The sequence below is a fragment of the Euprymna scolopes genome, chromosome 29 (genome assembly GCF_053919585.1).
Source record: "Euprymna scolopes isolate OS-2025 chromosome 29, ASM5391958v1, whole genome shotgun sequence".
Lineage (NCBI taxonomy): Eukaryota > Metazoa > Mollusca > Cephalopoda > Sepiida > Sepiolidae > Euprymna > Euprymna scolopes.
This window is the reverse complement of record NC_136510.1, coordinates 74,441,233-74,453,380: the sequence shown is the minus strand read 5'-3', so window position 1 is coordinate 74,453,380 and position 12,148 is coordinate 74,441,233. Positions and strand designations below refer to the sequence as shown.

The 12,148-nt window shown below is 31.4% G+C and overlaps 1 protein-coding gene across 1 annotated transcript in view; it reads left to right on the top strand.

The window, feature by feature from the left end:
• LOC145252725 (CCR4-NOT transcription complex subunit 6-like) overlaps positions 1-7,420 on the top strand; it is a 268,803-nt gene extending 261,383 nt beyond the window's left edge. Inside the window, exon 13 of the mRNA XM_080112579.1 lies at positions 7,245-7,420. Within this exon, the coding sequence (XP_079968705.1) occupies positions 7,245-7,277 (33 nt within the window). The 3' untranslated portion in view covers positions 7,278-7,420. The remainder of the gene's footprint in view (positions 1-7,244) is intronic.
• The last annotated feature ends 4,728 nt before the right edge of the window (positions 7,421-12,148 follow it).

Below are 12,148 nucleotides of genomic sequence, written 5' to 3'. Positions count from 1 at the left end.
AAATAATGGAAATAGATTTTTAAGTCATTAATGTCTTTGTTTTGTTTTTGTTTTTTATATTGCAAACATTTTAGGACAAACGAAAGTTTCACGATTTTTGGGTTTTTATCAAATCTCTTAAATCTAGAAAAACTTGGGTCTCTCTTTCTCTCTCTACAATCTCTATCTGTGTATGTATGTGTCTCTATCTTGTTTTCAGTACAATCTAAAAATGGGGAGGAGGGGGGGGGCAATTGGGACTTGGGAGGATTTTGGGGGGACTGGGATGAAACACAAAATGTGTTAAAATAAGTATTAATGTATGCTATCCTCTATTAGAGACCCAGAAATGTTTCTCTAGGGAAGAGCCATCAATTAACTGTTTGTTTTTAATTTCTTCTCTCTGCACGTTTTGACTTTAGTAGCTGTTTATCAATTCTCCTGTACCAAACCATTAATAATAATAAGCTCTTAAACATTTCTTCTTCCTGCCTCAGTTTTCTTTTTTTCCTCATGTCCATAATTGTTACATATCAGTGAGGTGACATATGTTGTCCGTCCACCATTCAGGAAGTTCCTTCTTCTATCACAAGCTTTACGTTCTCGTTTTGTAAAGAAATTAAACTGGAAAAGAAAATAGCCTGTCTGGTGTCTTTTTAGTAATTTTTTTTTTTTTTTTTTTTTTTAAAGGACCTGATCATAAGAGAAAAATTCTCGTTCATATTAGCATTTAGAAATAGGCTAGGCATGTTGTAGGTGTGGTTAAACAGACATTTCACTAAATATTGAATATCTGGCCGAATGGACATATCTTTAAAAAAAATTTTTTGTTTTTAATAGTTTTATAAAATAAATAACAAAAGAATATCATCTTTATTAATGAAGACTGTGTTTTCTGCCTTTATATGACTTACACGATATTTATCAAAAATGTTCGTTTTAAAAATAATTATAAAATTAAATGGACCAATGTATTTCTGTTTCTTTGCAAATAATTCATTTTGATCTGTGGCTAATAATTATTTCATGACTCCTCAAAATTTATAGCCATTAATTCTAGAAATTTCTGTTTCATTTTCCTTCAAGTCGAAGTTTCCAGAAATCAAGATGCCCTCTACCTGGGGCTTACACTTGCACTCTATAAAAGATACAGGAGAACCTCGGAACACAGCATTAATCCATTCCGGAATTGGGATCGTAAGGTGAAATCGTGATACAACGGGGTCTGAGCAAAATTTTTACATAGTACATATTAAAAATTCGTAGCAAAATACAGTACAGTATATAATATACATGTATATAAGCAAATAACATTATAAATAACACCGTAAGGCGGGTCAAGTACCATAACTAGGGGCTGGAAAAACATTGTTCCATATCGTAACCTGAAAAAAAAACGTATCCCAGGTTCATTGTATCCCGGGGTTCATGTTTCTACTTGAGGCAACATCACTTGGAGAAGCTGCACAATTTCTTGTAAAAGATAATGTGGTTAGCCATACTGGGGAGATCTTATTTAGCCTGTGAATACTGTGATTTTGAATATGTGGTTAGCGCTTGCGCTTATATCTAGGGAAAAGTATCCTCATTCAAGGTTGTCTTAACAAACCTCTGTACGGAGAAATCTTAGACACTCAAGTACAGTGTCTAGTGGACATTTGTTATGTGCGTTTGCTATAGAAATCAATATAACAGAGCATTCAAATAAGTTTCAATGACTATTAAATATTTTACAGAATCTAAAAACACCAAAGGAATTTTCCTTCTATTCATGGAGTGTAATTATCTGTTAAGTCGATAAAATAATTGAAATATATTAAAACATAAAGAAACAATTTTTTTTAAGATAATTTTTTCAGAAAAGAATATCTCTGAAGAATGTATTTAAAAAAAAAAAAAAATGTTTAAATATTAAAATTATTTTTGGAATCTTTCAAATTTAAAACCAGAAGTGAATTATCCAATATTTGCTTTTCAACTATTTCTAAGAGATACAGGTTACATATTAAATCAATTTTTTTATATGATTCTAATTTGAATTTTTTCCTTTTTACAAATAATTTGTTCAACATATTTGATACCTGTGCAACTATCATTAGTAAACATTAAAAAAAAAATTACCTTTAATTATTTATTTATTTTTTTTTTTTTCTTTAAATTGATCCACACAACTTTACGAGCTAAAAAAAAAAATACTTCATGGTTAAAAACTAGCCAATAAGAAATGTTTGAGATATAGATTTCGACCCAGAAACAGCAATTCTTCCCCCTTTGTTGCTAATGGAATGTGAGGACTAAAGGACAAAATAAGGGAAGCAACAGTTATAAGGTTGCCAAAAGTAAGCTCAAGATTCACTTTCTACCCTCCTGAAGCTCAGTGAAATTAGCAGTTTAATGATCAAAAAATAACATAATCATGAAATTTAACTATAAAGAAAAAAGTTGCTTATCAAACTGCATAGTTATACAGCTAGATCTTTTTGTTTTAAGTTTAACTCCTTGATATCAAAACTTAATTGACAAAAAAGTATTTTGTAAATACAATATTATTTGATACTAAAATAACTTTGAAAGATTTAATTGACTTTATAGGATGGTTGGAACATTCATTTATACCAAAAAAATGTCGGTTGTTAGTAAAGACTTAACAAACAAACATAAATTGTTGATAGAATGATAGATGAAATTGTCCTTCTACTCAAGATTTTCATAGTTTACTGAAAAACTGAAACATCAGTGTTGCCAATACGTCAGGCAGTAGGTGTAATATTCAAAATACTTTTCAATCTTTATAACTAATTATATAAATATTTCTGAAAAATACAGATGTTGAAATATGATTAATTATGAGATTAGTCCTAAAAAAAAAAGGCCAAAGATGGAATAAAATGTATTTAGATAAAGAAGCTTTTTTTCTCTCTCTCTCTCTCAATCTGGACTTCTTACATTTTTTAAATATTTTCTCTGATCTTGATAGAAAAGTCTTGTTCTCGAGGTAGAAAAAAAAAATATTTGTCCAAATGTTTGTTGGTGAAATGTCTGTTGGGCATCCGTCCGGAAAGCCATTGTGGGAATATTCCAAGTTTGTGATCAACCCACTCACCCTAACTTGCATCTCCTTTGACCCTTATCCCATATCACTTATTTCTTTCTGTCTCTTTAAAAGCTGATATGTTGGCAATGAGAATGTGTGAAAAATCCTTTGTTTCTTCCTAATTTTTTAATTTCATTGGTTTAATCCATTTGTTGAGGAAAGGTGGGTAGTTGATATTCCTCTCCCTCCACTTCCAATATCGTTAGGATCAAATGGTGTCTATATTAGTAAGACCATGGCAACAATAGAGAATTAAAATGCACACGCACATCCTTATGCATATACATACATTATACTTACACACAACCCTTTACCAACTGGCTTCAAGTTTTGGGGGGGGATTTTTTTTTTTTGGTTCTTTTTACAAAAATAATTGTCACTAGAATCTGTTCACAGAATGTCACTTATCCAGGCCAATATCTTTTTCTTTCTCCATTGTCTTTTTTTTTTTTTTTTTTTTTTTTTTTTTTAACCCCATGCATCCTTGGCAGTTTTGACTCAATCTGCTGCTACTATTGTCAGCCTCGTTTTGTTTAAAGGAAAATTCACTTTCTCACTTTTTTGTGTTTAGTGAACAAATGGATCTCAAACTGCGCTTGTTCACGAAGTGTTAACTTTTTCTATATTTTTTTTGTTTGTTTGTTTCGTTTGTAGTGTTGTAATTTGTAAAACAAAAAACAAAAAAACTTGCAATTTGAATTAACTTCTTTTTTTTTAAGAATCAGTATTTGTTTTCTTGTCAATCCATCCATTCCTGTCCCCCACCCCCATATCATTGTATTATCAACAGAATAACCTCCACCTTATCCTGTTTAGCAATCTGTTGAAGGCTCTGTAACTATGACCATCGTTATAACAAGTCAGTGGATCATACAACTGGCATCTTTTATTGGCGCCAATGGGAATTTTCTTACATAAGTGATCTAGCAGTTTAAAACTGAAAACTCTACTGCGAGATTAGTTTGATTTTTTTTTTTTTTTTTTTTTTTTTTTTTTATGTTTTACATACCAAATAAGAATCGCAATGAACTTATTAATAAATTTAACTATTATTAACAAGTTCCTATAAAAAGACATAACTTTGAATAAACAAAGGCAAATGCATATTTCAATGAATGATTATTTAAGTGGGATTTAAAAAAAATAGGTGCTTATTCAGAATTGCATTTAAAAAAAAAAAATTAAAAAGAAAATCTTATGCATATACTCATCATGGAATGAAAATGTTATATTAAAAAAAATCACGTAAATTAAGTAGGGTTTTTTTTGTTTTTTTATTCAAAAGAAATCAAATTTTACAACTTTAGTGAATAAAATAGCACAGTTCGGAAATTTTAGTCAAATTATCAGCCAACTACTTGATCAATTTATGATTTTTGGAATATGAAATCTTTGTTCCATGACGAGTACTTACATCATAAAGATTTGTCTATTTTTTATTTTTTTATTTTAATAAGTGTAATTCTAAATAAGCAACAAAAATTATTTTAAGAAAATTTGTACTCCATCATGGCCAAATGAAATTTTCTCAGAACAATGACAGCAGAGTGTTAGCAGCTAAAAATATATTTGTTGATTGATTATAAAACTTTTTTCCAGTTAGAAGAGACTAAATTTTGCATCTCTTGGTCTGTTATAGGGATGGCCATATCTGCAATCCATAGAACTCCTACATTCGGTGGGGCTTCTTTTTTTTTCCTGGTGGAAGAACTAGTTTTATTCGGGTTCATTGCATTCCCCTCTCAATCTAGTCCTTTCTCTTTTTCCTCCCCCTCACCTTATGTTCTAAACTGCCAAAGAGTTGCTCACAGGAATCTCACTTTCATCAATCAATTATGAAATGGCAGCAAATATTTCATTATTATTATTGAAGAAGGAAACAACTGTGATCATTCTGTGAACAGTTTTATTACAATTTCTTTTTCATTAAATTGTGGAATTTTAATCAGATTCAGTCAATCTTTCTTGCTCCTTTTTATGAGATTACGATTTTTTTGTTTCTTGTCTCACTTTCCATTACTTCACCAACACCCTTAGCCTTTCTCCCTCCCCCACATGCATTATATAAGTAAATTCTAAAGTTTGGTGTCTATTCAGTTGGAAGCTTGGTCTGTTATTGGGACATCATTTTTTGTAGGGAGGAGGGTCCTTTTCTATTTTTTTTTCTCCCCCATCTCTTCTCTCAAAACAATGGTTTTCTTCTTCCTATTTTTTTTTTTTTTTTCTAACCTTATCCTGAAGTCACCACTTATATATGTATGTGTGTGTATATACAAAGGTTTAGATGTAAACTCGAGGTTTCATAGTTGTAAGAAAGCAAAGCAGGTACATACAGGTAATATTTAATGTTGAAGGCTGAAAATTGGGCCAAATTTTAGATGCACAAGAAAGACTTGAAATTTTCGAAAGAATGGTCAACAGGTCTAATACTATAATTTCTATCATGTTTAATGAAATATATTTGAAAAAAATGTGACCAAATTAAACTATGTTTCTGCTATGAATTATTCAAACATATTTTGCAACTTTAAAAGATTAGTTGTATGAACCTGCTTGGATTCGTTTGAATCTGGAAATAGTATGGTTATGATATCTCGGGTTTCTTTTTAAACCTTTTGCATGTACCTATTTAAATAAATGTTGGACTTTTTACTTTGGTGATTGAGCATTTTGGTCTTTTTTTTTTTTTTTTTTTTTTTTTTTTTTTTTTTTTAACTCTGAACACCTTTCTTAAATGTCCAGTCATCTAATTTCTTTCTTAAGCATCTCAAATTTCATTGTTTTTGTATGATTTTTAAACTAGTCTCTTGTGACATTATTTCTGTGAAAGCCTAATCTTTGAAGTCGGATGGTATTTGGTAGCGTAAATGAGTAAATTTATCCAATGCTTGAAGCCCCTTTCTCTATCATCCAACGCCTCTTTACTTGAACAAAAGATGAGGGATGGGGCTTTGCATCTTCTTCCCCTTATCTCTGGCTACCCGCCCACACATCCTCACACCCAGAGTGTAGCTGGAAACAGATTGGCCAGTTCCCCCACCCATGAACAAATAAGATAGGCATTTTGTGAATGTTAGATCTGTTTGCTAGAAATTTAGTAAGCATCACGTTTTCTCCAAAAGCTTTTAGTTTCGCAAATCAGTTTAACATTTGAAACAGAAAAATAATCTAAGATGTTGTCTGAAATTTACAAGAAACAAACTCCTACACAGCAGCATCACTTTTGGAATAAAAAATGTTATTTACCTTGCTCCGATTTGCAAATTCTAGAAAGCATGGTCGATAGATCTAACATGCAGAATTTCTATCATATTCAACGAAATATGCTCGACAGAACGGATGCGGCCAGACTACACTACATTTGTGGTGTAAATTTTTATTCATACGAACATATCTTGTAGGCAAGTATGTTGTGCAAACATGTTTTGACTTGAGCCCAAAATGGCAAAATCTCATCAATGAGTTATAGCTTATTGAGATACAACCATTTTTAGCTTCAGACAAAACCCGTCTGCATACGTGTGGCAAGATATGTTTATATGTATAAATATGTATACAGAGATAGTATGATGTTCTTTATATGCTTATTAAAGTATTCTTAATGATGTATGGTTGGTAGTTGGAGCATAAAAATGGTGTATTTTATTCACTATTTTGAATTTCTGGTGTTCATCAGGAAATGGTGATATGCATTTGCTGATATTGCATGGTGGTTTTACTTGTAAACCCATGCCTTCACTTCAGTGAATAATGCAGGCCATTAGAAATATAGAAATATCAGTACTTGTACGGTTTAATCAAGACATTAAAAAAATGAAAATATTGAAAAAAGTTTAAACTGTACGTATCAGTTATGGAATGAAGTTCTCCCCGGGGGGGGGGGTCACTTAATTTCATCAAGTAGGTTTTTTTTTTACAGGGGAAAAACAATTTATGTACCGAGCCAAGAGCTTGGATTTTTAGGAAGAAAAGCTAGTATTAAAGATGGGGAGGGAGTGTTGGCACTTTAAATTGAGTTATCTCCCAGTGTCGTGTTCTAAAAATCCAAACAAAAATTTTAAAATATCTACCTTCAATGTGCTGTCATAAAAACGTGTTTTTCCGCTGTAAAAAAAAAAAACCCTACTCTATCAAATTAAGTGAATTTTTTTTTTTTTTTTTTTTTTTTCAGATCTTCAGTTCAAAACAGATACGTACAATATAACCTTTTTCCGGTATTTTCATTTTTTTTTTTTTTGTCTTGATTAAGCTGTACAAGTGCTGAAATATCAAATAATTGCTAGAAAAACAAAAAACAAATTTAAGTTTTTATGCTTCATATAAAAACTATTAAAAATTTTCATTTAATATGCCATCTATATATCATTATATATATTGCTCTACTTTTTTGTTGAGCACTATTATATAAACAATAACATTCATGGGATTGTTTAACCAACTTGTACGAACAAAACTACACCTGGAATTTACATGTATACACACACGCAAAAGAATGTCTTTTCAAAATCAGATGCCAGAAACCCATCCTATCATCATCCCTCACCCACCCCACCATTTCGACAAAGAGTTTATCCTCTGAGAAGGCAGACATTTTCTTTTCTTTTTAAAATTTCTTTTGGAGGAAGAGGAGAGACGAGAAGGCAGCATAACCAGATATTCCATCAGACACTCCACCCAAAATTGTTTAAAAAAAAAAAAAAAAAAAAAATTTTTGGGTTATTTCAAAACTGTACGCATACACAACACATCTGATATTTCTAAAACCAGATCCTTTTCTATAGTTTAAATAAGTTATTTTAACGAATAATTCTATGTTTAATGTTTATTAAAGTTAAGTACTTAAATTTTTGTTCGTTTTTGTTTTTTTTATTTTAGGGTGGAGACTTTTCTGTTTGGGTTTGTCTCTGTTTTTGGTCAGATCAAAATCAAGGCTGGTTTTGTGCAATAACAATCACCAAATTTCTGATTCCGTTATCCCTTAGCCCCTACTAAATCATTTGGTTTTTTTCTTCTTCTAACTTAAAACTTGAGTTGTTATTTAGCATTTGACTTAATAAAAATATAGACAAATTTTTATAATGTACATACTCGTTTTGGAACAAAGATGTCATATTCTAAAAATCACCTAAATTGATCAGGTGCTTGATTTTTTTTTTAATCAAAATTTATAACCAGTGGGACAGTAGAACTGTCAGTCATGTTTTTTTTTGTTTGTTTTTTTAATTCAAGGGCGGACAATTCAATTCAACCACTGAGATTTATGGACCATGATATGGTTGCCAAAAATTATTAATCACTAAAAGTTGTAAAATTTGATTTTCTTAGTTCAAAAAAAAATTAAACTACTTATGGTTTTTGGAATATGACATCTTTGCTCCATGATGAGTATGTATATCAAAGATTTTTCTGTATTTTTCTTTTTTAATTAAGTGTAATTCTAAATAAGAACCGAAATTTGCTTCCTATCTTTTTTATTTTTTTTTTCTCACCCCCACCCCCTTTCACTTAAGCCAAGTTGTGTTCACGTTTTTGTTTTCTGAAGTAACTCCTTAATTTTTGGATCTGGTTTTAGACATAGTGTCAGACATCAAGAAATAAGAATAATCCCAACCCTCCTATCCTCATTCCCTGCTATAGAACCTTTGTTGCGGGGAAGGGAATCTCTTTTCATCTTTTTTTTAATCTTTAAGTGTGATGCAGACTGGGGCTGCATCACCCCTACCCCCTTCATCAAATTTCTTTTAATCTTTTTTTTTTTTTCTTTTTTTTAATTTTGTGATCAATTTCGGCAGCTCTGATCTGAATTTGTTAACGATCAGTGTGAAGACCAGCCTCCGAAGACCCACTGGTTGTCACCTTCCTGCCTTGTCTATATAAAACACACCCCTCCCTAGAAGTCTTATATGGGCAAGACACACACATACACACACACACACACAAAATAAAAGAAATAAATTAAAACCTGCCAAGTTCATTTCACCCAAGGAAAATATTTATACTTGGCAGATATTCATCTGAATTATTTTGTCTGTTTTTCTTTTATTCAAATGTTTTGTTTTTGTTTGGCTGAATAATTTCCGTTTGCTTTTCAGATTAATAAGGAGAAATTGAATCTAATTTAATAAATTTATGAAGAAAGGAAAAAAAAAAAATGATGCAAATTCCCAGTTTAATGAATACAACGGATTTGGTTCTTAGAGTTCAACTTAATTAAAAAAGAAAAAAAAATACAGAAAAATATTTGATGTACATATTTATCACAGAACAAAGATGTCAAATTCCAAAAATCACATAAATTAATCAGGTTTTATTTTTAACTTAGAAAATCAAATTTCATGAGTAAGCAAAAAAGGACTTTCATGTCATCATCTTGAGGAGGAGGGGGGGTTAGTTCACTATAATTCAAACTTGTGTGATCAATCTTGTAATGCTAACATTATCACATTAATTGCTTTTAAATCATTTAAAAATGATTTTCCATATAAAAAATACTTGATCAATTTACATTTTTTTTTTTTTTTTTTTTTTTTTTTGAATAAGACATTTCCATTGAGTGACAAGTACATAAATCAAAGATCTTTCTCTAGTTTTGTTTTAATTTGGTTGAATTCTAAATAAGAACTAAGAATTTTTTTTCTTTTTAAGATTACTGTTCTCATCTTCCATACACTAGATAAGACCGGTAAAACTAAGGTAGTAGAGCTTGACATATCCAAGGTCTTTGACACTGTCTAGTATGAAGTTCTTCTTGGAAAAGTTAATTCTTGCAGTATTACTGGACAAATATTTGACTGTTATTCTCAATGTTTAGGTCGATATAACTTCTGACCTTTTAGATGTCTTGTCAAACAATGAAAATCTGCACGGAATTTTTCAAACAAAACCTTTGTTTAATTCACAGGAGTAACTTGCTATGCTCTTGTTCCAGGAGCCATGACCGGATAGAAGTCTTAAGTAATTCACAATTGTATTCTTAGTGTCTGCCGCACTAAAGACTGAACCTTCAACCTCTGGTAAACTGTCACTTAGAACCAAGTTTTACCTAGTACTTTATTCATTACGCTACAGGTCAGATTTTGACAAAGCTCCAGAGCTCAACAAAATACATTTGAAGAAAGTCGGTTTACATTGAAATGTTTTGAGAATAACCCTACAGATGAATAATATTACCCTGAATAATGCATATCCCCACCCCCACCATCTCAAAAATTCAGAAACAAGATTTTTTTTTGTGTTTTGGAATTTTGGAGATGAGGATTGATGATTTGGATTATGCAGACCAGTGTTCTTGTCTTGGGTGTTATTTCGCATTTTAATACAACTTTCGACTTCAAACTTTGTAAAATCCATACAGAATTTTTAACTGAATCCTTCATTTAATCCACTGGGGTAAATAACTCGTTCCATCAATGATGGCCGAGTAGAAGTCTTAAATAATTCATGAGTATATTATTAGTATCACCCACGCTAAGTATTGAACCATCAACCTCCAAAGACTTTCACTTAGAACTGATTATTATTTAGCACTTAATCTGTTGCATCACGGTTCTATTCAGACAGTTCTGATATGAATTTTTGAAGCCTTTAATTCTTGCTTTTACTATTTCTGCAACAGTTTAAGTAATAATCATCTCAAAGTGACAGTTTTCTGGAGGTTGAAGGCCGAATCCTCAATTCGGTCAATACTAAGAATATGATTAAGAATAACTTACAACTTTTACCTGGTCATGGCTGCAGGTACACGTTATTTACCATTCATATGATGATGGCAATCTTCTGTCTCGTGAGACATTAGCTTTCTGCATTTGACGCACTGCGTCTGCCATGGCTATGCAGCTATACAGTTCGAAGGTAGAATTGGGTCTCCAGATGCAGGCCTGGGTGTGTGATAAGGAGACCTAGGTTTGCCCAGTTACCATGACGGAAAGGTAAGCCAATATGGTCAGAGCTAATGTAGTTGCAGGAAAGGTGCTGCAGTGCTTCACGATCTGCCTATCGGGATTCCAAACCAGATTTTTGTCAGGGTTTACTCTTTTAACCATTTCCTTTTCTCGGGACATTCACGACGATAATTTTGTATTAAATAAATGGTTTGGTTAAAAATTCCATACAGATTCTGGAGATTTGAGGTTACATCAATGTAAACGTTATAATAGTAGTCCGAATAAGCCATTTTTTTTTTTTTATACTTTACTTTCTCAAAGTTCCAAAATTTACTTGTATATCTGAGGTCTTTGTTTTTTACCAAGTAGCATGAGCTGTGTGAAAATAGTTCTTTATTTATTTTTAATTACTTTTCAAAATGGATAATGAAGACTTCCAGCTTGAACTTTAATAGAATTTGAAATTTTGAGGGTTTTCTTTTTAATGTAGACATTTCAACTAATTTGTTCAGTCATTTGGATTTTCTTTTTTCTAATGTTACGAATGTGTACATGTGAGATGCTATGCCTCTATGAAAAAATATAAAAATGAATGCACATCACTGAATTCAAAAAGGAAAGAATGAGATATTTTCTTATGATTCTTTTGCAGCCAGAAGACAAACTAATAAATGCAACAAAGTTTGTATTTCAAAATATGCAAGGTGTGTTCCAAAAGTAATGCTTCCTAATTTTAAATTCCGCCCAAATGGATCAGGTTAGAGTTTGCAAATCACATTATGATGACTGAACTTGTGGTTTCATGACCTGAAAGTTTCATCTCTCTGTTGCAGATATTAATGGTGTGAGACTCTAGAAAGCGGCACCTGACGTGGACGTGCATTAGAAGTAGAAATGCATCATTGAATTCCTGTCAAAAGTGCATGGAGAATGGTGGTGACTGTAGGAAAATAAATTCTAGAGCACAAAAGGTCGCTTGTTTCAATAGTACCACTCCTGTCTTCGTAGTTCTTCAACTTTTTTAAAGAAAAAAAATAGGAGGCTTTACTTTTGGAACTCAACAGAGAAAAATGTACTGGTATAAAATCAATGCCAATCTTTATGGGGAAGGGATAGTCTAAAAAATATACTTTAAAAAAAGAAAGAAAAAGAAAACATGCAACTAGAAGAATCTATCTTAGGGCGGGTAAAA